The 27,535-nt window shown below is 45.4% G+C and overlaps 1 protein-coding gene across 5 annotated transcripts; it reads right to left on the bottom strand.

Annotated features, from left to right (window-relative positions):
* Positions 1–2,268: 2,268 nt before the first annotated feature.
* POLR3GL (RNA polymerase III subunit GL) lies at positions 2,269–27,533 on the bottom strand. 5 transcript variants are annotated; one of them, XM_061605704.1, is made up of 9 exons: positions 27,429–27,499; positions 23,519–23,602; positions 18,380–18,570; positions 15,847–15,976; positions 12,293–12,361; positions 9,984–10,040; positions 6,153–6,226; positions 4,725–4,838; positions 2,269–4,103 (listed from the first exon to the last, which is right to left on the bottom strand). In XM_061605704.1, exons 3-9 carry the CDS (start codon positions 18,503–18,505, stop codon positions 4,017–4,019), a joined length of 657 nt encoding a protein of 218 aa, XP_061461688.1. In that variant the 5' UTR covers positions 18,506–18,570; positions 23,519–23,602; positions 27,429–27,499; the 3' UTR covers positions 2,269–4,016. The 5 variants fall into 5 exon arrangements, with proteins under 5 accessions (XP_061461688.1, XP_061461689.1, XP_061461690.1 ...); XM_061605705.1 differs by lacking the exon at positions 27,429–27,499 and adding an exon at positions 26,918–27,004; XM_061605706.1 differs by lacking the exon at positions 23,519–23,602 and having other exon boundaries at positions 27,429–27,533.
* Positions 27,534–27,535: the final 2 nt, after the last annotated feature.

A 27,535-nucleotide genomic window follows, 5' to 3' on the forward strand; every position in this document is an offset into this window, starting at 1 on the left:
CTTTTTCTTCCTTTCTCTATGACACACCATTTTTCTTTGTGAAAGGGAGCAGCTGTTTTGCATTGCAGGGAATTCAGATACTTACCCTCTTACTATTGCGATTATGATCATTTATACACCACCTTTCCTCCAAGGAGCTCAAGGTGGCATACAAACGTGGTTCTCCCCTCCCTATTTTATCCGCACAACAACCCTGTCAAGTAGCTAAGGTTGACAGGCAGTGACTGGCCCAGTCACCCAGTGAGCTTCATGGCTGAATAGGGATTTGAACCCTGGTGTCCCAGGTCCTAACCACTACACTACCTCCCCTCTTAAAAGGCCAGCTAGACCTTTGGGACATAATTGTTTTTATAGACATGGTCTAGGTGGATAGAGAGACATCACACCATAGCACAGGAATGTCTCTGCTTCGCCACTTGTTCCTTGAGCAGGCATCGGAGGAAGCATCCTGTGCAACCCTGAAGCTTGCATCCTACATTTCAAACACTAATTGCTGTAATTGTAGGACATTGCCTCACTCGTTCACCTTTTCCACTTAGACCGACTGTGGCACATATTGCTTTGCTATCGATATAGAAAGCAGAAGGAGCAGTCCCCTAAGTGTGTTGTCAGAAATGCATCCCAGTCACCACCCCCAATAGAGCAAGAACATGAAATCTTCAGATGTGCGTCAGCAAGGGGTCAGCCAAGTAGGGCTGCCGTTGTCCAAAGGCCTTTGTCAGAAGTAGAGGAAAGACATGCCAAGGATGACAGTGTGTTTACTATACAGAGTTGCAAATTCTTTCCTTTCATACATTCTCCATCACGCTGTCCCCTCATCCATCACACTACCCCCTTGTCCATCATGCTGTGTGGCTATTTTCCAACTGCTAGAATAAAGTTCAGAACATAAGGAGACTCCTACTGGATCAAACTGGAACAGGTTCAGAGGAGGGCAACGAGGATGATCAGGAGGCTGGAAACAAAGCCCTATGAGAAGAGACTGAAAGAACTGGGCATGTTAAGCTTTAAGACAGTGGTTCTCAAACTCTTTTGGTTCGTGGCGCACTGTAAAACATTTAAAACTTTTCTGGCGTACAAAATTAAAAATATATTAATATATTTTAAACTATGAATAAAAATAAACTATAGAAAACTATTACTTACCCTATACAAATGGGTTTCTTCTCATTTTTAAAATATACTTTCATAATATTTGAGGCACACCTAGCCACCTCTTGGGGCGCACCAGTGTGCCGGGGTGCACCGTTTGAGAATCACTGCCTTAACAGAAGACCGAGGGGAGATACGATAGCACTCTTCAAGTACTAGAAAGGTCGCCACACAGAGGAGGGCCAGGATCTTTTCTTGACTGTCCCAGACTACAGGACATGGAACAATGGGCTCAAGTGGCAGGAAGCCAGATTTCAGCTGAACATCAGGAAAAAACTGTAACAGGGTGAGAGCGGTATGGCAATTGTACTAATGACCTAGGGAGGTGGTGGGCTCTCCAACACTGGAGGCATTCAAGAGGCAGCTGGACAGCCACCTGTTGGGTATGCTTTAAGTTGGATTCCTGCGTTGAGCAGGCAATGGCCTTATAGGCCCCTTCCAACTCTACTATTTTATGATTCTAAGAAAGTTAACAGTAAAGCCAGGAGACTTGGATCAGACCACATCTTCTCCGGTCACTTCTCTTCTACAGCTTGTGTAGTTCACTTAAAAAACAACAACACAACATTGAACATATTTTCCCAAGCGATCCAAATTCTCCCTTGAGGGACAGCCGGGGGCGGGGTGCGAAAAAGAATTCTGCAGTCTGCATAAATTAAGCAAACTGAGCAACTCTGCATAATTTCTCATATTTTTGCATCACAAACTGTGTAATTCCTTTTCTGCGGAAAAAAGGAAAACAGAATTCTGCAATCTGCACAAATTATGCAAACTGAAGGCGTCTGCATAATTTCTCATTTTTGCATCATCTACTCCATAATATAACTTTTTCTACAGAAGCTTGTTGCTGGGAGTCAGACAGTAGGAGCTAAGTAGGATGACTGAAGACCCCTCTCTGGGCACTGGAGATGTTGTTCAGCCGCCCTTCTTTCACCCTCCGTTGCCCCATACTCTTTCAAACCCATTTTAGCAAGAAGCTTTCTGCTATTGACTGTTTGTCCCTGAGCAGCTAAGTGGGTACAAAACACAGGAAGGCTTGCTTCAAGCGAAGCACCAATCAGTGCTGAAGGGGGACGCTCAGGAAACCAGATGAGGCACAGAGAAAAATGTGGAAACTTTTAACGCAATAAAATAATTTATGCACATACGGACACTGTAAAAAGTAGCAATATTTTAAAAATGGTTGTGTGCTGGCAAAAATAAGGGAAGGCCTCGATCTGGCACTTCCCCATCTCTTGGGTTTCAGAGGAAAGTCCCTTTGAGTTCATAACCCCGAGCACTACTTTTTTCAGCCATCTGCTTCATTCAGACTTGTAGCGGTTGCTCCAGAGGACTGCTGCAATACCAGTAGCCAGCTTGAACAAAGGACCTTCTGAGGCAGCTGGCCGTAGAGTTCCTGGTGGTGGGATGTTCTGTTTCTCAGTGGGAACATGAGCGTCGCACTGGCCCCACATACCATTCCCAGGGGAATTCTTAGGGGGGAAAGACAGATGGCGCAACATTGTGCTGGTGGGGAGAGGGGGAAAACATTCTGCCCCAGGAACGTGGGAGGACTGCTTGAAGTGGTGGCAACGTTGTCTTGCTTTTGGGACTGTGTTTTTATAAAAAGGAAAAATCATTGGCCAGCTTGTATTTAAACGCTAGGATGACACCCTTGAAAAAAAGGTGAGAATTCACCCCTTACAAAAGTCTCTGAATATCCCCTTGAAAAGTCTTTGAATATCCCCTTCATTTTTGTGGGTGATAAATGGAAAATTGGCAGCGGCAGCAGGGGGATATTTGGCTGGGCTGGGCTTACAACTCACTTCAAGTGCAATAATCCTTACAAGAGTTAAACACCAGCCGGGGTAGCCCCATGTGGTCAACAGCTGCGCCAGAGATACTCAAAAGATGGAGTTGGCAGCAGATAATCTCTCAATCAAACAAAACTTTAACGCTGAAACTCATTAACAAACAACAAAAAAGTCCACTGCTGATTAAAGCACATTGTTAAAACCTGGGTTTTGTACATCTCATAATGGGAATTTGTATGCATCAGAATTCCAGGAAACAGGGACTATGTCCAGTTATCAGTTGCAGGCCCCAGAGGATTGTGGGAGATTCTTGCCTGCTCTTGGAAGATGCTGGTTATCTCCTTCTCAGCCCCTTCAACAGGTCCTCACAAAGTCTAGAGTAAAAACTGGATTTTAAAATTATCTCACTGAAATACTGCCTTAAAAAAAAAAGTATCTTTGGCCTCCAGTTTTTCTACCTTGGCACTGCCTTTTCCTCAAGAGGAAAACAAACAGAAGGTATCATTGCCAATAGAAGATCAAATGAGATGAATGGGTTTTGCTGCAAATTGAAACTGCCAGTGTTTCCCTCTCAGCTGAACTCCATACAGTAGTAAATAAAGTTTCTCTCAGTGTCTCTTGGAATATTCTAGCTTCCGGTCTAGGCTGCATTTAGGCTTCCACTGCTCAGGAAAGAAAGGCAGGCTTCAGAAGATCACACACTTTCCTACTGGACCCAATCTACATTTCTCGAGAGAAAACGGGGGAAGCTGAAGCTCCGACTCTCCTACACTGGTTATTTCAGTGGGGATTTGTCTTTTTTGCACAACCCACACCCTGCCCAAATGGCACAGTGGAAGTGTGGATCAGCAATGCCACCTAGAGGCTGATTGAGCAGAGGTTCCGGGAAGCCACTTCTGAAGCTGGTTTGGAGGAGAACGAAGGAACCGCACAGAATACAAACAGGATCCCATCCTAAGCCGGATCATCCGGAGGCCCAAAATGGGTGGCAGAAAAGATCACCAGGGGAGGAGACATGTGGGGTGCACGAGGGAAGCATCTTCTGCTTGTAACCGGGCGTGCCATCCCTGTTCAGTATATGGCTTCATCCATGTTGTCATCACTGTCACCCCCGAAATCTTCGCCATTGTCGAAGTAGGACATGATGTAATCTGTTTCCTATTGAGGGAGAAGAAACGGGGTGGGGAAAACAAAAAGGTGAGATTTTAGGCCAGCCTTCACCAGCCTGGTGCCCTGCAGAAGTTTTGGATTACAACTCCTATCAGCCCCAGCCAACACAGAATTCTTCAACCAATATAATTTACGCACGTGATGATAAAATCTGGACAGAGTTGCTTCTTTTGCTAGATCTGGAGAGGGGGAAACAGCCAAGAAGCCCCCCAGACCTGCTCAGCAGGTCTCTGGCTTTCTGAGGATTCATCAGATGTTGCTCCCACATTTTCTAGCCTACCCTTAAGGACAAGGAACACCCTCCTTCTATTGTGAGATTTTCTGCTCAGTTCCACAGCCAATGCTGACTTCTGTGCTAGAAGCAGAACAACTGAGGAACCCACACGTACCCCTGACCGCCTTTCCCACCTTCAAAGGGCCGAGGCACTTTGCTCAGGATAACTGCAGTGCATGCACTTCTCAGCTAAGGAAAGAGCTCTGTGGTGGTGGTAGCGGTATAGAGTGCAGAGAGGGAAGCTAAAACTCATCTGCTCAGGGAAACAGAAAACTGCACCTCTGCCAAAGACGGCTCTGTGTTTTTGGCTCCTGGCCCAGGACAATTTCCCATACCTCTTCATATTCCTCCTCATCATAGTCTTCCTCTCCCTCCTCCTTCCCTTCCTCTCCTTCTTCTTTCTCCTCTTCCTCTTCAGATGTCACCTCCTCCTCTTTCTTTTCCAAATTCTAGGAAACAATTAAAAGGGGGGGGGGAATATTAAGACCAGACCTTTTTTTATATCACAATTTCTCCTAGTGCTGACAACAGGATCTGGGACCTAAAGGAACAATCCCAAGTGTGTGCGTGGGTTCACATTAATAATAACAATAATAATAATGATAATAATTATTATTATTATTTTGCTTTGTTACTCGCTTGTTACCTGAAGATCTCCAACACTGTTAAAAACACAAATAAATGTATCATTAAAACAACAACCCCCAAAACAGCCAGAGGAAACTTTGACAGCACACTAATAACGAACAGTATCACCTTAGTTTATCAAAAGCCTGGGGAAAAATACCTGGCGCCAAAATGATGTCAACAAAGGCGTCAGGTGCACCTCACTGAGGAGCACATTTGACAGATGGGAAGCCACAACCAAAAAGCCCACTTAAAATAATGAACATAAGGTTCTCCCCCCACCTTATATAAAATTCACTCCCGCCTTGGGAGTGGTCTCACAGCCAATTTATACCTGCAGGAGATTAAGTGTAAAGGTTTTCCTTGGCTGCACTATTTGCATGCTGCAGGTGGAGGTTGGCAAGTTTGAATGTTTCTCTGTCTGAAAAAGATTTTTAAAAACCCAACCCTCCTTGCATGTAGAAAGTTAGCGTGCTGCAGAGAAAGGTTTACTATCTACAATGATTTTTTTTTAAATTATGCATTCTAATTTTGTTTTATGATTTATTTTTATATTTTTTATATATACTCTTGCAAACCGCTTAGATATTTTATATTAAGCAGTTTATACATTCTTAAAATATAAAGAGAAATTTTAAAAGGTTCAACCTAGATTTCTCCTTGGCATGCTGTTTTCCAGGAAAAGCTTTAACTTGGGGTTTGCTGCGCTCTACCTTGGGCCTTGAACTACTGGAAAGAAACAATTGTGCCTCCCTGAGAAAGCCAAAAGAGCTAGGATGGGGGCTTACAGTTGCCACCTATTTTTACTCGCTCTGTTCTTGTGCCTTTAACAACATCCCAACAGGTAAAGGCATTTCCTGGCATAGAGATCAAGAAAAGTGTTGCCTGTTAAATTGCTGGAGGTCAGGCTGCTGTTAACAGCACAGGAGGAGGTCTGTTAAAAAACCCTATTGGGAACAAAGCCAAAAGTGAGAAGCATGCATTTTTTTTAAGAGCCAGGAAGAAGAGGGAACATGTGGAGAAAATTGGTAATATTCAGCAGGAATTGAGGGGTGTGGAATCCCCTCCATGAACAAGCTTGCATTGCTGACCGAAATACACCAGCCCACCAGTCCCATGTCGACAACTGTGGCTACCTCCAGCTTCTTGATGGCTTCTTCCTTGTCTACCGGCAACTGAGTCTTGCGCTTGGGGGCAAGGACAGTATCTCCTGGACCAAAAAGAGAGCACAAAGTTTACACCACAGAGATGGGCTGATGGGAGGAACATTAGGAAGCTGCCTTGTACCAAGTCAGACCATTGGTCCATCTGGGACATTCCCTGCCCTACATGAAGATGCCGCTGTATGAGCTACGGCCTATTAACACCAGTACAGCAACATCTCATGCTGGCTACCTATTGTTCTCCAGGCACAATTCAAGGAGCTGGCTAAATTATTTATCAATTTAGAGACAGTGTGGAACAGTGGTTAGAGTTCTGGACTAGGACGTGGGAGACCAGGGTTCAAATCTCCACTCAGCCATGAAGCTCATTGGGTGACCTTGGGCACAAGTCACTCTCTCTCAGCTTAACCTACCTCACAGGGTTGTTGTGAGGATAAAATGGAAAGGGGGAGAACCATATATGTCACCTTGAGCTCCTTAGAGGAAAGGAGGGATAGAAATCTGTTAGAGTCATACAACAATGGAATCAATTATCTAGAGAGGTAATGGGCTCTCAGACACTGGAAGCATTCAAGAGGCAGCTGGACAGCCATCTGTCGGGAATGCTTTGATTTGGATTCCTGCATTGCGCAGGGGGTTGGACTTGATGGCCTTATAGGCCCCTTCCAACTCTACTATTCTATGATTCTATGAAATGTAATAATAAATAAATAAAATAAACATATTAGACCACTCACTAAATATAAAACATCTCAGAGAGGGTTACAATAAGGAGTTAAAGGCTCTAAACATTCAATAGCTGAATCGTCACCTTGTAGTGGTGAGTGGGTTTGCGTGTTCCAATTAACCCTGTCAGCGATGCCGTCGGGAGTCATGTACTCCCAGCAGGGTCACCCATGGTGGTAAGGTCAAGGGAGAGGAATCAGACAAAGAATGATCCAAGAATGTCCTCAACAGCAGAACAGGCGGAGGATAACAATGTGTATGTTACAACGGCTGTGAAGGCGGATGAAGGCTGCAGCAGATAAAGGACTTCCAATCGTCATGGTACCCATGCCATTGGATCAAAGCCTTTTTCTATCAAGATTGTATGTTGATCGTGGTGTGCTGATCTCCCCACATAAAACAAATTCACCACAGGCGTCTTCCCAGCAAAGACCTTATCTTGGAATACAATCTTACTCGGCCATGAGTGATCGCCAGTTATACAGTTATACAGTTATACAGGTAACATAAATAACCAGAAGATAAAATCATTAAAAAAATCACCTCAGACTCTAAAATATTAAAAAGAAGGCTCCAGCAATTAACAGCTAGGAAATGCCTGGACAAAAGATATGTTTCCAGTAAGGAGCTAAGCGGTCAAGAAGGTCCCAGGTTCAGTTCAGAGTCTCCAGGTGAGGCAAAGAAAGGCTCCAGCCTGAAGAGTTGCTGCCTGTCGGCACAGAACTAATCACCGAGAGACGGGCCAAGGAGGTGACTCAGTATGTACCCAGGTACCATTTTCAGAACTGAGTCCTGGGGAATTCTAGATTCCCCAATGAAAAGACCAGTCATGGATTGGGTGGCCAGTTATGCATGACCAAAAACAGAGGACAGGCACCTCTTTGCATAACGATATCCATAAAAGCAGAATTAAAAAGGTAAAGGTGTCCCCGCACTTGTAGTGTGAGCCGTTTCCGACTCTTAGGGTGCCATCTTGCGACGTTTACTAGGCAGACCGTATATATGGGGTGGGATTGCCAGTTCCTTCCCCGGCCTTTCTTTACCCCCCAGCATATGCCGGGTACTCATTTTACCGACCACGGATGGATGGAAGGCTGAGTGGACCTCGACCCCTTTTGCCGGAGATTCGACTTCCTCCTTCCGTTGGAATCGAACTCCGGCCGTGAGCAGAGCTTCGGCTGCGTTGCCGCCGCGTACCACTCTGCGCCACGGAGGGTCCTTAAAGCAGAATTACTATACTTTAAATAGAAATGCAGAACATCTCGCCCTAGTGGCTTGTGTGCCTGCTCTGTCCGCTGATCATGGGTCGCTGACAGTGGACGGGCAGCACCACAGCTGCTTCTGCTCTCCCTCTGTACGGGTCCTTTGCTTTAAGCCAGGCTTGGGATGGAGCCCCCAAACAGAGGACTGTCCTTCGACAGCTCTTCATAATAATAATAATAATAATAAAATTTTATTTGTTAGTCGCCTATCTGTCCGACTGAACGGACACTCTAAACAGAGGACTGTCCTCTGTAAAGTAGGACACAGTCATGCAGGGACACAATTCCCTGAAAATGAGCTCTTCTCCCCACCCACTCCCATGAACTCCCACGGCGCACAGCAGTGGCAACTGAATACTGGGTATGTTCACTAGGGCAGCAGTTCCCAAACTGTTTCTTCCCACAGACCACTTGAAAATTGCTGAGAGTCTTGACGGCCCACTTAATTATCTTTCCGCCTGCTGCAGCTATTGTAATGTGCGGTGCTAAATGTGGTATGGTTTTCATTTGTCTTTTGCTTGCTTCTTTCATGTATTACAGAATTCAAATTGTAATACAATAAAATACAACGTAAGAGAAAAGAAAGCTAGATTCAAAGTGTTGGTATTAACCGATAAAGCCTTATACGGTGCGGGACCACGATACCTTGCGGAACGCCTCTTCCGATATGAACCGGCCCGTGCACTACGTTCTGCTACGAAGGCCCTCCTCCGGGTTCCAACTCACAGGGAGGCCCGGAGGGTGATGACAGGATCTAGGGCCTTCTCAGTGGTGGCCCCCGAACTATGGAACAGTCTCCCCGAGGAAGTACGCCTGGCGCCGACTCTGCTCTCCTTCCGGCGCCAGGTCAAAACCTTCCTATTCTCTGAAGCATTTTAAGTTATACTGATTTAATTTTAAAAATGTTTACTGTGTTGGATTGTTGCTTGTATTTTAGTATTGTTTTGTTATTTATTGTATTTTTATGTTCACCGCCCAGAGAGCTATTGCTAGTCGGGCGGTATATAAATTTAATAAATAAATAATAAATAATAATAAAAAGCAATACAAACACAATTAAAAATTGGTATGAATATTTCATGCAATGGACGTGCCATCTCCTGTCTTCCTGTCATAAATCCACAGGCATGCCACAGACCACCAGTGGTCCACGGATCAGAGTTTGGGAATCCCTGATCTCGGAGGTCCTACTCTCAGTTCATGTGGGGAAAGGGTGAGGGACCAACAGGCCTTGCCTGTGTCCAGCCACATTCATTGGCTTAACCAAAAGCCATGTCATGTTCCAGAATCCTCTGCAACACCCAGGGGTTCTTTGGCCAAGCCTGGGTACTTCCTGGAAGACAAGTTGATGTGGAGAGAATTTCCTGAAGGCAGAAAGTTTGAACATAGCCGATAAACTCCTAGTGTTTAGGCCCAACGTACCTGAAAGACAGCTGTCTCCTCCCATGTTCTCCCATTTTGAAGACCCACCAAGGACATGATCATTTCTACACCAGGTCTGGACAGCAAGGAGACAAAGCTGAGGTCTTCACCAGTTATGAGATTCTCTCCCACTTCAGACACGTGGAGGCGTCAGCACTTTCCGTAGCAGCATGAAACCTACCTGTCTGATCTAGTCTTGTTGGCTCAGGGTTACGCCAGGAAAATATGACGTTTCAAGTGGAAATCCATGGCAAAATTTCCCTGAAATCTAAATGGAGGGCTGTATAAACTGGGACTTGGGTAATCTGACCTACCTCACAGGGATAAACACAGGAAAAGTGGGATTTTTGCTGTTCCTGTTCAGTTTTTAAATTGAGTGTGTAGAAGTACTTACGCTGTTTTTTAATCTTCCGCACCCAGATTTTTAATTCTTGGGGCAGCTGTTTCCAATCTGCAAAGACAAATGACATTTAAGCAAGCAAAATGTAACTAGCTGGGTGCACATGGAAGGTCTGACTGGATTGACCATAGTATCCTTCTGGACCGGCTCCGTGGAAAGGGAATTGGGGGCACTCTGTTACGGTAGTTCCAGTCCTACCTACGGGACTGAGTCCAGACAGTAGTGTTGGGTGATTGTTTTTTGGCACTCTGGCAGTTGGTACCCTGTGACATCCCACAGCACATCTTATTCCTGATGCTATTTAATATCTACATGAAACCATTGAGAGTGGTCATTAGGAATTTTGGGGCAAGGTGCCATCAGGTCGCTGATGACAGCCAGCTCTATTTCTCCATAACATCTGAATCAGGAGCAGTTGTGCGGCCCTGGACCGGTACCTGGACGCAGGGGTGGGATGGATGAAGGAAAATAAGCTGAGCTTGAATCCTGGCAAGATGGAGGCAATGTGGGTGAATGGTTCCCGTGTCTGAAAAACTGGTCAACTGCTTGCCCTGGACGGAGTTGCACTCCCCCTGAAGGAGCAGGTCTGGGGGTGCATCTGGATGTGGCTTTGTCACTGGAAACCAGGTAGTCTCAGTGGCCAGAAGTGCCTTTTATCAGATGCTCTTTGTAAAACAGCTATGACAATTCCTGATGGGGAGAGCTTGCCCACAGTAGTTCAGGCACTGATGACTTCAAGACTAGATTATTGCAATGGACTCTACATGGGGCTCCCCTTACACTTGACCTGGAAATTGCAATTAGTACATGATGTTGCAGCCAGATTGCTGACGAGAGTGAGACTCTGTCAACATAAAACACCTCTGCTCACAGATCTCACTGGCTGCTAATTTGTTACTGGGCCAAGTTCAAGGGTATATAAAACCCTTAACAGCTTGGGACCAGTTTACTTGCGAGACCGCCTTAAACCTGTATGTGCCCACTTCAGCACTTCAATTTGCGGAACTGTCCCTGTTCCGGGTGCCACCTAATATTCATTCTGCACTTGTAAGAAACCATTCTTTTAGTGTGGCAGCACCTACTCTTTGGAACTCATTGCCTATTGAATCAGGCAGGCATCCTGGCTGTACTTCTTTTGGGCGCCTGCTTAAAACTTTTTTGTTTAGACAAACCTAAACACACAGATGTTGATGTGTTTTAATATTTTTAGTTAGCTGCTGTTTTAATTATTTTAAAAAGTTTTTAATTATTTCTTTTTAATTGTTTTGTTGATAATTTTTAATGTTTTCTGTAAACTGCTTAGAGGTTTTTTACAATCAAGCTATATATACATTTCGTTAAAATAAAGTAAGAACAAAATTTTATTTTGTATTTTAGAGCCATTAATAATTCTCAGTAACAGCAATAACTATGAATTTTGCCTCATCCTCTTAGCAGGGGACGCTGTCTGTGTACAGTTTACACTGGTCTTACTCATTCCTATCAGCAGTGTGGACTAGGGGCAAAATGTTTGTGTGTGTGTGAAAGAGAATGTTGATTCATCCCTTTAAGCGTCTACTTCATGGAGTCTGGATCAGCTACATTTATTTATTTATTACATTTGCAGACCACCTTTCCTTCAAGGAGGTGAAAAGGTAAAGGTGTCCCCGCACTTGTAGTGCGAGTCGTTTCCGACTCTTAGGGTGCCATCTTGCGACGTTTACTAGGCAGACCGTATATATGGGGTGGGATTGCCAGTTCCTTCCCCGGCCTTTCTTTACCCCCCAGCATATGCTGGGGTGCTCATTTTACCGACCACGGATGGATGGAAGGCTGAGTGGACCTCAACCCCTTTTACCGGAGATTCGACTTCCTCCTTCCGTTGGAATCGAACTCAGGCCGTGAGCAGAGCTTCGGCTGCATTACCGCCGCTTACCACTCTGCGCCACATGCACATCTATATGTCCAGACCTATGCATACATTGGGTTGCATCCACTGTTAATCTGACTCTGAGTGAAAATAACAAAGATGACCAACTCAGGTCCATTAATTTCAATGGATCTTCTCTGAGTATAACGTAGATGGATACAGCCTGTTACGACTTTTTTTGGTTCTACATTATTTTACTGTTTCATGCTAAGTTTTTACTATTATGTACACTGCTTTGTATTTTTTGTAATATAAAGGTGTAAATACATATCTTAAAGAAAAAAACTATCAAGTAAGCAAGGAAAAATGAAGCCCTCTGGGCTGAAGGAGCGGGATATGCAAATATCTAAATAAATAAACGAGTAACAATTCAATGAAATCTTCCCAGACTTACCGGGGCTCCACTCAATGGCATTATCAATCGGGCTGGACATCTGATACTTGTCAGAATAGCGTTCCACATCTGGAAAAAGCAGCATACAAATTGGCTTCAAGAAACTAGCCATGCTAATGCCCCACCACACACGCATGTGGATTAAGCTCTAGGGTGCCTTCCTGTTTGCCTCCAGATCCACCGCAAACTACCTTGTCCCAGGGCCGGATTAAGCTAAGGAGGGCCCCCAGGCTGATTGGTGTTTGGGCCCCCCTTCTCCTCTTAGGCAGATCTGCGGAAACAGCCGCAGGAGGGATCGCAGGATAGGAGCTTCTGAGCCACCCGCCATCCCGTCCCATCCCCCCTGCTTCACCTACCTTTCCATTTTTGCAGCTGCGCGCACAGGTTTGCCATCAATCAAGATGGCGGCCAAGGTTTCCCTAAGGGGCTGAAGCCTCTGCCACCATCTTGGTTGATGGCAGCAGTGAGCATCCGTGCCATCATTGCGCTGTTTCCTCATCCCTGCTCTATCGCATCAGCCAAGATGTCAACTAAAAGCACATTCACACTGTACATTTATTCCACTATTATTCCATTTTAAACAGTCATGGTTTCCCTCAAAGATTTCTGGGAAGTGTAGTTTGTGAAGGACACAGAGTTGTTGGGAAAGCCATCGTCCCCTTACAGGCCAGCAATTCCCAGAGTTCTCTGGGGAAAAGGGCTGACTGTTAAACTACTCAGGGAATTGTAGCTGTGTGAGGAGAACAAGGGTCTCCTAGCAACTCTCAGCACCCTTCACAAACTAACTTCCCAGGATTCTTTGGGGGAAACCACAACTGTTTACCGTGGGATAATAGTGGAATAAATGTACAGTGTGAATGTTGCCATTAAGTTCTAGCAGACATCACTGAGGGGAAGTACCAGGCATAGTTGCCATCTTTGGCCAGTAGAGGCTGGCCCATTTGGGCAAATGGCACACTGCCCCATGAAGCCCACCCTGCCCTCAACCAGCACCCGCCCGCCTGCCTTACCTACATCCCATCCAAAGCGTGGCATTGCCTGCCCGCTTCCTCCTTGGTGTCGCACCTTGTGCAACTCAGCAGGGAGGGACACAGCCCAAATTAGCTAGCTCTGGCTGTCACTGGCTGCAGTGAACCTACTGTTCGTCCCCCGCCTTCCACCCTTCCAGTCCCAAAGGGCGCCAGCCACCGTCTTTGGTGGCGGCCATCTTGTTTGGGTCACCCAGCAATACTTTGCTTCAAGGTTCTCTGAGACGAATCACTGAGATCAGCTATGCTAACAGGAAATACCCTAAACTTGTCCCTCAGCTCGTATTGGTTCTTAAATGTGCAAGAAGATGAACTTGCTTCCCTCACGTTTAAGGCCCAGTACTCCATATAGCTCACGGAAAACGCTTGCTTCCTGGGTAGGGTAACCACATTTTCACTCCCAGCAGGGCTCCTGTTTTTTGAACAGTTGTATGTCATGCAGGAACTCGACAGGGGTGGCTTTACCTGACAGTGTTGCTGTACTAGCAACAGCTTTGTCTGCCGTTTCGTTCCTGTCCCACACTTGTTTAAAGCTGTTAAAATGAGACAACCTTACGCGGCGCTGCCTCCTTAGCTCTCTCCCTAAGCAGCCTTCCCTTCCCTTGGCATATCTGACTTTGTCTCTTGCTCTTGTCAATGCAACACAGGCCTTTCTTTTCCTCAGTCCTGGGTGAGGTTTAATTTCCAGTTCCATGTGCTGACCTTACACTTCACTCACAGAAGCAGCACTGACTTTCAGCATCCCGTGGCTGACCCTTCCTCCTTCAAAGAAACAACAACACAAAACCCCCACAACTTTCTGGTGATCACTCTGTGATGTCAAAACAGCTCAGCCAATCTACAGTGGTGGAATTCAAGACTCAAGGCAGATAAAAGAAAGGACTTCTTTATGCAGAGCAGAGTTCAAACTGTGGAATTCGCTCCCACAGGAGGCAGCGATGGCCACTAACTTGGATGGCTTTAAAAAGAGGATTAGACAAATAGAATCATAGAATAGTAGAGTTGGAAGGGGCCTATAAGGCCATCGAGTCCAGTCCCCTCCAAATCAAAGCATTCCCGAGAGATGGCTGTCCAGCTGCCTCTTGAATGCCTCCAGTGTCGGAGAGCCCACTACCTCTCTAGGTCACTGGTTCCATTGTCGTATGGCTCTAACAGTCAGGAAGTTTTTCCTGATATCCAGTCGAAATCTGGCTCCCTGAAACTTGAGCCCATTATTCCGTGTCTTGCACTCTGGGATGATCAAGAAGAGATACATGCAGGAGAACATTATCCATGGCTACTAACCAAGATGGCTACACTCTGCCTCCACTATCAAGAGACAGTATGCTTCTGAATACCAGGTGCTAGAAACCGCAGGAGAGAGTGCTCTTGCACTCAGGTCCTGCTTGTGGGCTTCCCACGGGCATCTGGTTGGGCACTGTGAGAACAGGATGCTGGACTAGATGGGCCACTGGCGTGATCCAGCAGCCAGGCTTGTCAAGACCGCTTGATTTCTAAAATGGCTCAGAGGCAAAGAATTCTGGGGAAAGACATCTTGTCTGAGATGGGGCCTCTGAGAGGCATGACTTTGCATTTCCTACACCTGAAGGTAGTTAATCAGGCCCGAGCAAGAACACTGCTTATCAGTGAAGACTGGTGCATCAAGGCCACAGGCCTGGAAAGGTTTAGGAAGTATGTGACTGTGAGGCGCGGCGAAAACTCCAGAAATGTTTCATCATCTGAAAGCCCCCTGATTGGCTAATTAGTTCCTGGCTGTTGCTGGGGATTTTCCCATAAGAATAGGATTTAGAGTCCCTTAGGTCTTTGTTCCCCAATGTCCTTCAGGGGTTGCTGATGCTACCCTGAGTGGGGTTCCACCTTACCATCTGCTATCCAGGCTATACATCTCTGGGGAGATGTGGAACCGTGAAGCTATTAGTTTTGCTATTTTTGTCTGTGACTGTAACTCTCTGCATTTTACCTGGCCCTCAAGGGTGTGGGTTTTAAGGAACCAATTTGCTGCTGTTTTTTATTTAATAAAGCTACTTCTTATTCATTGCAGGAGTAGTGTGGATCTGAATCCAGTACCTTGGCTACTTGACCACATACTACTGTATAATTGGATATTTTGCCTAAGGCTCTGAGACATCTTTGACTCTTGTCTGTTGGAATCCTTGGCAGGTTTAGTTCTGGCACTTTGGGTTTCCCCTTGGCCCAGAGTGGGTGACCAGGTTAAGGGGTGGTGCCAGCCTACCTACCTTACAGGGTTGTTGTTTTTGTGGTTTACTCAGCCCTAGTAAGGGTGGCACGGGGTTGTACCTTGCCAGGGTCAATTGCCCTGGGTTTGGGAACTAAGTCATGGGACTGAACCAGGACCGGTTCATGACAATGTTCTTTTTGTGTTTAGTGGTTAAAAGGTGGTGGCCTTTATTTTCCCTCTGATATTTAAGATGTGGGTCAGCTGCTTTACTGTCTGGCTTTATTCCCCTTGCAAAGGAGGCTTTATCCCCCTGCATTCTTCTTGGCTTTTTCGTCTTCTTTTTTTACCTTTATTTGGCGCAGACGGTTTAATGAAGTACGGCAGGTTCTTCATCGCGCCTCTCAGTTCTTGCTTTAAAGCCAACATATATTCAACTTCCTCTCCGGTCTGCAGCGGAACAGGTTTGTACTCCAAGGGCTACAGGAACAGGCAAGGAGGCAAAATAAGCCACTTGTTCCCAGTAGTAGAGCGGCAAATTCAGAAGTGCAGGGTCCCTTCATGATAGTTACAGCCACATCCCCTCCTATCCCCCCCTTTTTTTGCAGCTGGGTTGCAAATTAGATCCTTGTTAATTCTTTTTCAACAACAACAGATGTCCCTAAGAGCCAATCATCATGAAAGGGAAGAGTGTCAGCTACTAAGAAGAGTCTTCTCAGCAACTGACTCACTTCCTTTCACTCTGGTTGGCTCCAATCAGCAGCAAAGGGACCTAGACTCTCAAGTTATAGCAGTAGATCCTAGTGAGATGTCCGGAGCACAGTCTTGTCCTGTTTTGTTGGATGAGCTTCAGTTGGTTCAACTCGAGGACGTGGACAAGGTGCTTGGACAGGTACGTGCAACCACTTCGGTACTGGATCCTTGCCTCTCCTGGCTGATAAAAACTAGCAGGAATGGAACAGGTAGCTGGGCCAAGGAAGTAATAAATGCCTCTTTACAAGAGGGAGTGGTCCCGGGCTGTCTGAAAGAGGCAGTGGTGAGACCACTCCTGAAAAAGCCTTCCTTGGACCCAGACAATTTTAACAGCTACAGGCCAGTGGCGAATGTTCCATTCCTGGGCAAGGTCTTGGAACGGGTGGTTGCTGGCCAGCTCCAGGCGCTATTGGATGAAACTGATTATCTAGATCCATTTCAATCCGGTTTTAGGCCCGGTTTTGGCACCGAGACAGCCTTGGTCGCCCTGTTTGATGACCTATGTCGGGAAAGAGACAGAGGGAGTGTAACTCTGTTGATTCTCCTTGATCTCTCAGCGGCTTTTGATACCATCGACCATGGTATCCTTCTGGAGAGGCTCGCGGAGTTGGAGGTACTGCTTGGCAGAGGTTCCGCTCCTACTTGGCAGGTCGTCTCCAGAAGGTAGTGCTTGGGGAACATTGCTCGACACCGCAGGCTCTCCAATATGGGGTCCCGCAGGGGTCAGTTTTGTCCCCCCTGCTTTTTAATATCTACATGAAGCCATTGGGAGAGGTCATCAGGAGTTTTGGAGTGCATTGTCATCAGTATGCTGATGACACGCAGCTCTACTTCTTTTCATCTTCTTCAGGTGAGGCTGTCGATTTGCTGAACCGTTGCCTGGCTGCGACAATGGACTGGATGAGAGTTAACAAACTGAAGCTCAATCCAGACAAGACTGAGATGCTGTTGGTGGACGGGTTCTCTGATCGGATGGTGGATATATACCCTGTCCTGGACGGGGGTTACACTCCCCCTAAAGGACCGGGTTCGTAGTCTGGGAGTCTTTTTAGACTCTTCCCTCTCACTTGAGGCTCAAGTAGCCTCGGTGGTTAGGAATGCGTTTTACCAACTTCGGTTGGTAGCCCAGCTACGTCCCTATTTGAGTAAAGAGGACCTTACATCAGTGGTACATGCTCTGGTAACCTCACGTTTGGATTACTGTAATGCGCTTTACGTAGGGCTACCTTTGAAGACAGTTCGGAAGCTACAACTAGTGCAAAATGCGGCGGCCAGATTGCTGACAAGGACCAAGCGGTCCGAGCATATAACACCTGTTCTGGCCAGCTTGCACTGGTTGCCAATATGTTTCCGGGCTAGATTCAAAGTATTGGTATTAACCTATAAAGCCTTATACGGTGCGGGACCACGATACCTTGCAGAACGCCTCTTCCGATATGAACCGGCCCGTGCATTACGTTCTGCTACGAAGGCCCTCCTCCGGGTTCCAACTCACAGGGAGGCCCGGAGGGTGATGACAAGATCTAGGGCCTTCTCAGTGGTGGCCCCCGAACTATGGAACAGTCTCCCCGAGGAAGTACGCCTGGCGCCGACTCTGCTCTCCTTCCGGCGCCAGGTCAAAACCTTCCTATTTTCTGAAGCATTTTAAGTTACACTGATTTACTTTTTAAAATGTTTATTGTATTGGATTGATGATTGTATTTAAGTATTATTTTGTTATTCATTGTATTTTTATGCTATTTTATGTTCACCGCCCAGAGAGCTATTGCTAGTCGGGCGGTATATAAATTTAATAAATAATAATAAATAATAATAAAGTAAACATGTTAAAACTCTTCTGAGTGGCTAACACACTCCCCCTTCCATGATGATTGGCTCATAGGATGCTGGAGACATAAAGACTCTGCTGGGACCCTGCTCCCAAAAAAGTAAAGGGTCTAAGACCCCCACCCCGAGTCCCTGGACGACTACACCCCTGCTTGTACCTGGGGGCGGTGCATGGGAGGGCAATGTACATTGCTCTGAACAGGCTACAGAGGAAAACTCACAATTTACTGGATAAATTAATATGTCAATTTTTTCAAGCCATGAGCAGAAAAAACTAATTCAGGAAAACCAAACCAGACTCACGGGGAATAGTGGCGATGGCTGGAGGGTGGGGGGGGGCAGCGCCTCACCCTTCCCAATGCCCACAGCTTCAACGTTGAAGGTCATGTGACCGCCTCGGCCCCTCCCTCTGCCTCCTCTTCCAGCCATGATTGGTCCTCCAGGAAGATACCAGTATGGATGATCTTGGGAGAGCTGCTGACGTGAGGCAAAATCTGTCATACAAAAGGGTGTGAGAGAGTTTTGTTTCTCCCAGGCCTGGGTGTGTTCTGCAATCGCAACAAAGGAGGACTGTGTTTGGAGTCCTGACTAATAATAATAATAATAATAATAATAATAATAATAATAATAATAATAATATCCCACCCTTCTTCCTGAAGGAGCACAGGGTGGCACACATATCAACAACAACAACAACAACAACAACAATAACAATATCCCACCCTTCTTCCTGAAGGAGCACAGGGCGGCACACATATCAACAACAACAACAATAACAATATCCCACCTTTCTTCCTGAAGGAGCACAGGGTGGCACACATATCAACAATTATTATTATTATTATTATTATTATTATTATAATCCCACCCTTCTTCCTGAAGGAGCACAGGGTGGCACACATATCAACAACAACAACAACAATAACAATATCCCACCTTTCTTCCTGAAGGAGCACAGGGTGGCACACATATCAACAACAACAACAACAACAATAACAATAACAATATCCCACCCTTCTTCCTGAAGGAGCACAGGGCGGCACACATATCAACAACAACAACAACAACAATAACAACAATAACAATATCCCACCCTTCTTCCTGAAGGAGCACAGGGTGGCACACATATCAACAATTATTATTATTATTATTATTATTATAATCCCACCCTTCTTCCTGAAGGAGCACAGGGTGGCACACATATCAACAACAACAACAACAATAACAATATCCCACCTTTCTTCCTGAAGGAGCACAGGGTGGCACACATATCAACAACAACAACAACAACAATAACAATAACAATATCCCACCCTTCTTCCTGAAGGAGCACAGGGCGGCACACATATCAACAACAACAACAACAACAATAACAACAATAACAATATCCCACCCTTCTTCCTGAAGGAGCACAGGGTGGCACACATATCAACAACAACAACAACAATAACAATATCCCACCTTTCTTCCTGAAGGAGCACAGGGTGGCACACATATCAACAACAACAACAACAACAATAACAATAACAATATCCCACCCTTCTTCCTGAAGGAGCACAGGGCGGCACACATATCAACAACAACAACAACAACAATAACAACAATAACAATATCCCACCCTTCTTCCTGAAGGAGCACAGGGTGGCACACATATCAACAACAACAACAATAACAATATCCCACCTTTCTTCCTGAAGGAGCACAGGGCGGCACACATATCAACAATTATTATTATTATTATTATTATTATTATTATAATCCCACCCTTCTTCCTGAAGGAGCACAGGGTGGCACACATATCAACAACAACAACAACAACAACAACAATAACAATATCCCACCCTTCTTCCTGAAGGAGCACAGGGTGGCACACATATCAACAATTATTATTATTATTATTATTATTATTATTATAATCCCACCCTTCTTCCTGAAGGAGCACAGGGTGGCACACATATCAACAACAACAACAACAATAACAATATCCCACCTTTCTTCCTGAAGGAGCACAGGGTGGCACACATATCAACAACAACAACAACAACAATAACAATATCCCACCCTTCTTCCTGAAGGAGCACAGGGCGGCACACATATCAACAACAACAACAACAACAACAATAACAACAATAACAATATCCCACCCTTCTTCCTGAAGGAGCACAGGGTGGCACACATATCAACAACAACAACAACAATAACAATATCCCACCTTTCTTCCTGAAGGAGCACAGGGTGGCACACATATCAACAACAACAACAACAACAATAACAACAATAACAATATCCCACCCTTCTTCCTGAAGGAGCACAGGGTGGCACACATATCAACAACAACAACAACAATAACAACAATAACAATATCCCACCCTTCTTCCTGAAGGAGCACAGGGCGGCACACATATTAACAACAACAACAACAACAATATCCCACCTTTCTTCCTGAAGGAGCACAGGGTGGCACACATATCAACAACAACAACAACAACAATAACAACAATAACAATATCCCACCCTTCTTCCTGAAGGAGCACAGGGTGGCACACATATCAACAATTATTATTATTATTATTATTATTATTATAATCCCACCCTTCTTCCTGAAGGAGCACAGGGTGGCACACATATCAACAACAACAACAATAACAATAACAATATCCCACCCTTCTTCCTGAAGGAGCACAGGGTGGCACACATATCAACAACAACAACAATAATAACAATAACAATATCCCACCCTTCTTCCTGAAGGAGCACAGGGTGGCACACATATCAACAACAACAACAACAACAATAACAACAATAACAATATCCCACCTTTCTTCCTGAAGGAGCACAGGGTGGCACACATATCAACAACAACAACAATAACAACAATAACAATATCCCACCTTTCTTCCTGAAGGAGCACAGGGTGGCACACATATCAACAACAACAACAATAACAACAATAACAATATCCCACCTTTCTTCCTGAAGGAGCACAGGGTGGCACACATATCAACAACAACAACAATAATAACAATAACAATATCCCACCCTTCTTCCTGAAGGAGCACAGGGTGGCACACATATCAACAACAACAACAATAATAACAATAACAATATCCCACCCTTCTTCCTGAAGGAGCACAGGGTGGCACACATATCAACAACAACAACAACAACAACAACAACAATAACAATATCCCACCCTTCTTCCTGAAGGAGCACAGGGTGGCACACATATCAACAACAACAACAACAATAACAATATCCCACCTTTCTTCCTGAAGGAGCACAGGGCGGCACACATATCAACAATTATTATTATTATTATTATTATTATTATTATAATCCCACCCTTCTTCCTGAAGGAGCACAGGGTGGCACACATATCAACAACAACAACAACAACAACAACAATAACAATATCCCACCCTTCTTCCTGAAGGAGCACAGGGTGGCACACATATCAACAATTATTATTATTATTATTATTATTATTATTATTATTATTATTATTATTATTATTATTATTATTATTATCCCACCCTTCTTCCTGAAGGAGCACAGGGTGGCACACATATCAACAACAACAACAACAATAACAATATCCCACCTTTCTTCCTGAAGGAGCACAGGGTGGCACACATATCAACAACAACAACAACAACAATAACAATATCCCACCCTTCTTCCTGAAGGAGCACAGGGCGGCACACATATCAACAACAACAACAACAACAACAATAACAACAATAACAATATCCCACCCTTCTTCCTGAAGGAGCACAGGGTGGCACACATATCAACAACAACAACAACAATAACAATATCCCACCTTTCTTCCTGAAGGAGCACAGGGTGGCACACATATCAACAACAACAACAACAACAATAACAACAATAACAATATCCCACCCTTCTTCCTGAAGGAGCACAGGGTGGCACACATATCAACAACAACAACAACAATAACAACAATAACAATATCCCACCCTTCTTCCTGAAGGAGCACAGGGCGGCACACATATTAACAACAACAACAACAACAATATCCCACCTTTCTTCCTGAAGGAGCACAGGGTGGCACACATATCAACAACAACAACAACAACAATAACAACAATAACAATATCCCACCCTTCTTCCTGAAGGAGCACAGGGTGGCACACATATCAACAATTATTATTATTATTATTATTATTATTATTATTATTATTATTATAATCCCACCCTTCTTCCTGAAGGAGCACAGGGTGGCACACATATCAACAACAACAACAATAATAACAATAACAATATCCCACCCTTCTTCCTGAAGGAGCACAGGGTGGCACACATATCAACAACAACAACAATAACAACAATAACAATATCCCACCTTTCTTCCTGAAGGAGCACAGGGTGGCACACATATCAACAACAACAACAATAACAACAATAACAATATCCCACCTTTCTTCCTGAAGGAGCACAGGGCGGCACACATATCAACAAAACAATTTAACAAACAAGCAAGCATTCTAAAAACAATTTAAAATATTCTAAAAATAATTACAGTTAAAAACATTCTTTCATCCAGTGATCTCCAGATGCCCAAACAGTCTCCTTCAGCTGTTTTAAAGCCCTTAGAGCTGGAGAATGAAGGCAAACTGGGAAGGCCAAATGCCCTCTTATGCTTTGTTTTCCTTGACAATGGAAGGACCAGTTTTTGCTGGGTTTTGTTTATTTTTTTGTTCTCGAGGTGCATTTTACTATTGTTAAATAAAGTTTTTAAAAATGCCTGAAGAAATCTTATGAGGCAGGGAAGAGCAAAGTACCAGGGTAAGAAGACTCCAAAGACTTGCATAGTTCTTTGCCCTTAACTATGTCCAGTCCAGGGAGTAGGCCCACCCCACTGAACACAGGGGGACATATTACTGGGTAAAGAAGCACAGGACAGAAATTATGGGAAATACACATTTGTGCAAAATAGGTTGCAGAAACTGCCTATTCCTTGGTGCAGGATTTTATCTTATTTAATTATTTTTTTTCTGGAAACAATTAAAACAAAAACAGAAATGAGTGCTAAACTTCTGCTACATTCTGCTACATTTCCAGGTTTAAAAGATGTAAAAGATCACAGAAACGTGAAAATTGGCAGTAGGTAAGGAATCATCAACAGCTGGTATGGCCCAGTGGGGAGGAGAGCCTGGCTGGGAGTCCAGAGTCCATGAGTTGGGCATCAAGGGCCAGCTAAAGATCACCCCACAGTGAGAGGCTCAAGGGTTCGGTGCCCTGCCACCTGTGCAGCCGTGGGCAAGCTGCAGAGTCCAAGGAGCCCAGCTGCCCCCCAGCTGGCAGTTGCGGACCAGGAAGGGGCCGGCTTGTGCAGCTGGGGCAAGCTGAGCAGGCCCTGGCCAGCTGGGGAGGACTAGCCTCGGAGGCAATGGGAAACCACCTCTGAATGCCGCTTACCAGGAAATCCCTATTCATAGGGTCACCATAAGTCGGGATCGACTTGAAGGCAGTCCATTTCCATTTTTTTCCCCAAGGAAACATCTGGAAAACAGAATAAAGTGCTGTCTGATTGCAGCAGTTTCGAGTACAAGGAGCATATTGAGTCAGATCATTGGTCTAGTCTATATAGCTCTGTATTGTCTTCACTGACTGGCAGCAGCTATTTCAGAGGCAGGAAACATTCCCAGCCTTAACTGTTGATTGAAACTGGGACCTTCTGCATGCAAACCATCTGCTCTATCCCCTGAGCTATGAAGGTGGTAGAGAAAGAGGATTTCATCTCTAAGAACCTACGAAGAGCCTGCCTGCTGGGTCAGGCCAAAGGGGGCCCATTGAGTCCGGCATCCTGTTCACACAGCGGCCAACCAGACTCCCCAATGGGAAGTCCATAAAAGCAGGACCTGAGCACAAGAGCACTCTCCCCTCCTGCCGCTACCAGAAACTAGTTTTCAGAAGCACACTGCATCTGACTATGTTGGCAGAGCATAGCCACCTTGGCTAGTAGCCACTGGCAACCTTATCCCCCAGAAATTTGTCTAATTGTCTTTTAAAGCCATCCAAGTTGGTGGCCATCACTGCCTCTTGGGGGAGCCAATTCCACTACGCACTGCGTGAAGGACTTCCTTTTGTCTGTCCTGAATCTTCCAACATTCTGATTCCAATTCAATTCTGAGTTTCTTTCCTGGACATTTTTTTCTTAATCATGTTATTTGTTATTTAGTTTAATTTTTGTAAATTGTATTGCTTTCATTGATGTACTTTTATACTTGTGTTTACTTTTCTTTGTAAGCTGCCTTGAGGGCTTTGGCCGAAAGGCGGGGTATAAATAAATTTATAATAACAACAACATTCAGCATCATTGAATTTCTCTGAGTTCTGGCATTGAGAGAGGGAGAAAAACTTTTCTCTATCCCCTTTCTCCCTGCCGTGCAGAATTTTATACACTTCTATCATGTCGCTCTGACTCACCTTGTCTCTGAACTAAAAAGCCCCAAATGCTGCAACCTTTCCTCGTAGGGGAGTTGCTCCACCCCCGATCATTCTGGTTGCCCTTTTCTGAACCTTTTCCAACTCTACAATATCCTTTTTGAGGTGAGCAGAACTGTACACAGTATTCCAAATGTGGCCGCACCATAGATTTGTGTAATGGCATTATGATACCGGCAGTTTTATTTTCAATACCTTTCCTAATGATCCCTAGCATGGAATTTGCCTTTTTCACAGCTGCCGCACACTGGGTCAACAACTTCATTGAGCTATCCACCACAACCCCAAGATCTCGTTCCTGGTCAGTCATCGCTCATTCAGACCCCATGAGCGTATATGTGAAATTAAGATTTTTTTTGCTGCAATATGTATAACTTTACACTTATTTACTTTGAATTTCATCTGCAATTGTACCACCCATTCACTGAGGTTGGAGGGATCCTTTTGGAGTTCTTCACAATCCCTTTTTGTTTTAACAATCCTGAATAATTTAGTATCATCAGCAAACTTGGCTACCTCACTCCTCACCTCCTAACTCTAGATTGTTTAGAGCAAGTTAAAAAGCACAGGTCCCGGTCCCGATCCTTGGGGGACTCCACTTGAGAGAACTGTCCATTTATTCGTACTCTCTGCATCCTGCTACTTAACCAATTCCCAATCCACAAGAGGATCTCTCCTCTTATTCCATGACTGCAAGGTCTCTCTCTTTCACACAGAATTCACGGTCACCCAGTGAAGATGACTGGCTGTAGTTTCAGGAAAGACAACAAACAATAACTTCTTTGCACAATCCATAATAAACACATGAAAGTTCATTATATTGCAAAATAGTGCAATTTCCATTAATTTAGAGGACTCTAAAAGGAGGGGGGGTAATGGAGAATTAGGCTACAGGCACACCAGTTCCTTAAAAAGCAGTGAGACCGTTTTGTCCGGGTGCTGTTTGAAACAAATCTGCGCCCAGCTGTACACATCCTTATTGTTTGATTGGAATACGCACCCAGACCCACCGCTGATGTCAGACCTTTTAGGACCTCTCACAGCAAAGCATTTCCATTGGACACACCTTGGAGTCACAACAGGTTAATTGACCAAACAGTTTTGAAGTCAGTGTTAACCTGGCTTTGAAGGGAAATGCATCCAATCTCAAAAAATCCCAAATTTTGAGTAAAAAGGGGCAGAGTTTGACTGACGTCATGTGTCACCAGATTGACACCATAGATGTGGAGACACCCTGAAAACAGTATAATTGCAAGCCTTACTCTTCAGTGATGATAAAATATACAGAACCTCCATGCCTAGAGGCAGTATATCTCAGATTGCCACACACTGGCCCTTTTCAGCAGTGGCCCCGACTTTGTACAACTCCCTTCTACGGGATGTGCATTTGGCTCCCTCGTTAGCTACTTTAAAATATGACTTAAATAACTTTTTAACATTTCAACCTGCTCTTAATTGAACATGCTGGGCAAGAGTTTTAAAACTGTTATTGCTGCTTGGTATTCCCTTCTGAAGGTCTGGATTAGGACGTTTTAACACGTAACAATGTTTAATGTATTTTAAATTTAAATTATTGCATGACAATTGTTTTACAATATATCTACGCTAGTTTGGTCACATGGTAAATTGCTTCGTGGAGACTTTTTTCCTGGAAAAGCAGGATATAAATGCTACTAGAGACAAAAGGGGTAAACAGCAACGGCCACAACCAGCTTCAGGGCCTGCTCACAGTCTTCCCAGGGCATCTGCCTGGCTGGTGGACTAGGCAGAACTTCAGCCAGATCGTCCACAGCAGTGACTAAGCTCAACAGCAGTTACACCAGGCCATGCAAAACGCAGCACAACTGCGTGAGGCCGGATCTCTACACGCGCAGCAGAATGGAGCAGGATGAGGCCTGGTGAGAAAGAGAACAGGGCTCCTGTACCTTTTCATACTTGTGATTGGTGCATCTGGCCACCCAACCTGAGGCGGTAGAGAGGAACCTACCACTGAAGGTGGGAGATGTCTCTCTGCTGTGCTGTCTTTCTGCTTGCAGGTCGTTTGGGGTGTAAAGGAGCATTCAAAAAGGCAGAGTTTGCAAAAGTTACTTTTTTTGAACTACAACTCCATCAGCCCAATCCAGTGGCCATGCTGGCTGGGGCTGATGGAGTTGTAGTTCAAAAAAAGTAACTTTTCCAAGCTCTGTAAAAAAGTGGGAACTTAGCTGGGGAGGGAAAATATCAAGCAAACCCTTAAAGTAGAAACCTAGCAGATCAACTTTGTTCCCTTTGCTACCTTACTACGTGCAGGAACCTTTTCTTTTTTTAAAATTAAACCATCAAGGAGCATGCCAGAGCCCAACAACTTCACACAGACCCCGGCCCTCCTACCACTTGGTTCGGTTGCTCGGGTCCAGTCCACCACGCGCCAGAACGCCACCGGCGCCCGCAAGAACAAGCCGCAGCGGCTGGCGCTGCTGCAACAGTCGCAAAAAGGGGAAGGGCCCTCGCTCGGCCAGTGGTTAGAGCACCTGCTCTGCACGTAGAAGGTCCCGGGCTCAACCCCTGGCATCTCCAGATGGGGCTGGGAACGACCCCCGAGTCTGAGCCCCGCTGCCAGATGGGCCCTCGGTCCGGCTGAGTGCACGGGAATTAAAGCACGCCGCCGGGCCCCCCCTTTGATGTTCGCCTCCCCTCCCCGCCTCCCCCAAGAGGGGGGCGGGGCTCATTCCCAGGCCTCTCATTGGGCAATGGCGCCTGCAAAGCGAACCGGACCACCAGCCCCTCCCTCCCTCCCTCCCTCCCCCTCTCCCTCCCTCCGCTTCTAGCTCGGGCTCGCGTTGGTTCCCCTTTGCAAGCACACGTGGGGCGAGGGTGGCGCGGAGGGCACCAAACGACTCACGCGGCTCCCGGGCCCCTGAAGCCGGATACACAGCATTCGAAAGGGGCGGAGCCTCTCGACGCGCAGCCCATCGAGAGGCGGGGCGAGAGGCGGGGCTGGAAGAGCTC

Source organism: Rhineura floridana, chromosome 22 (assembly GCF_030035675.1).
Source record: "Rhineura floridana isolate rRhiFlo1 chromosome 22, rRhiFlo1.hap2, whole genome shotgun sequence".
NCBI lineage: Eukaryota > Metazoa > Chordata > Lepidosauria > Squamata > Rhineuridae > Rhineura > Rhineura floridana.

Bases quoted from the DNA above. Each gene is read 5' to 3' on its own strand.
- POLR3GL (XM_061605701.1), bottom strand. From the start codon at position 27,098: ATGCCAGGGGTTGAGCCCGGGACCTTCTACGTGCAGAGCAGGTGCTCT. The intron at 15,977-18,379 runs GTGAGTCTGGTT...CTGTTCCTGTAG, and splicing joins AGCCATCGCCACTATTCCCC to CCCTTGGAGTACAAACCTGT. The intron at 10,041-12,292 runs GTAAGTCTGGGA...TTGTCTTTGCAG, and splicing joins TGCCATTGAGTGGAGCCCCG to ATTGGAAACAGCTGCCCCAA.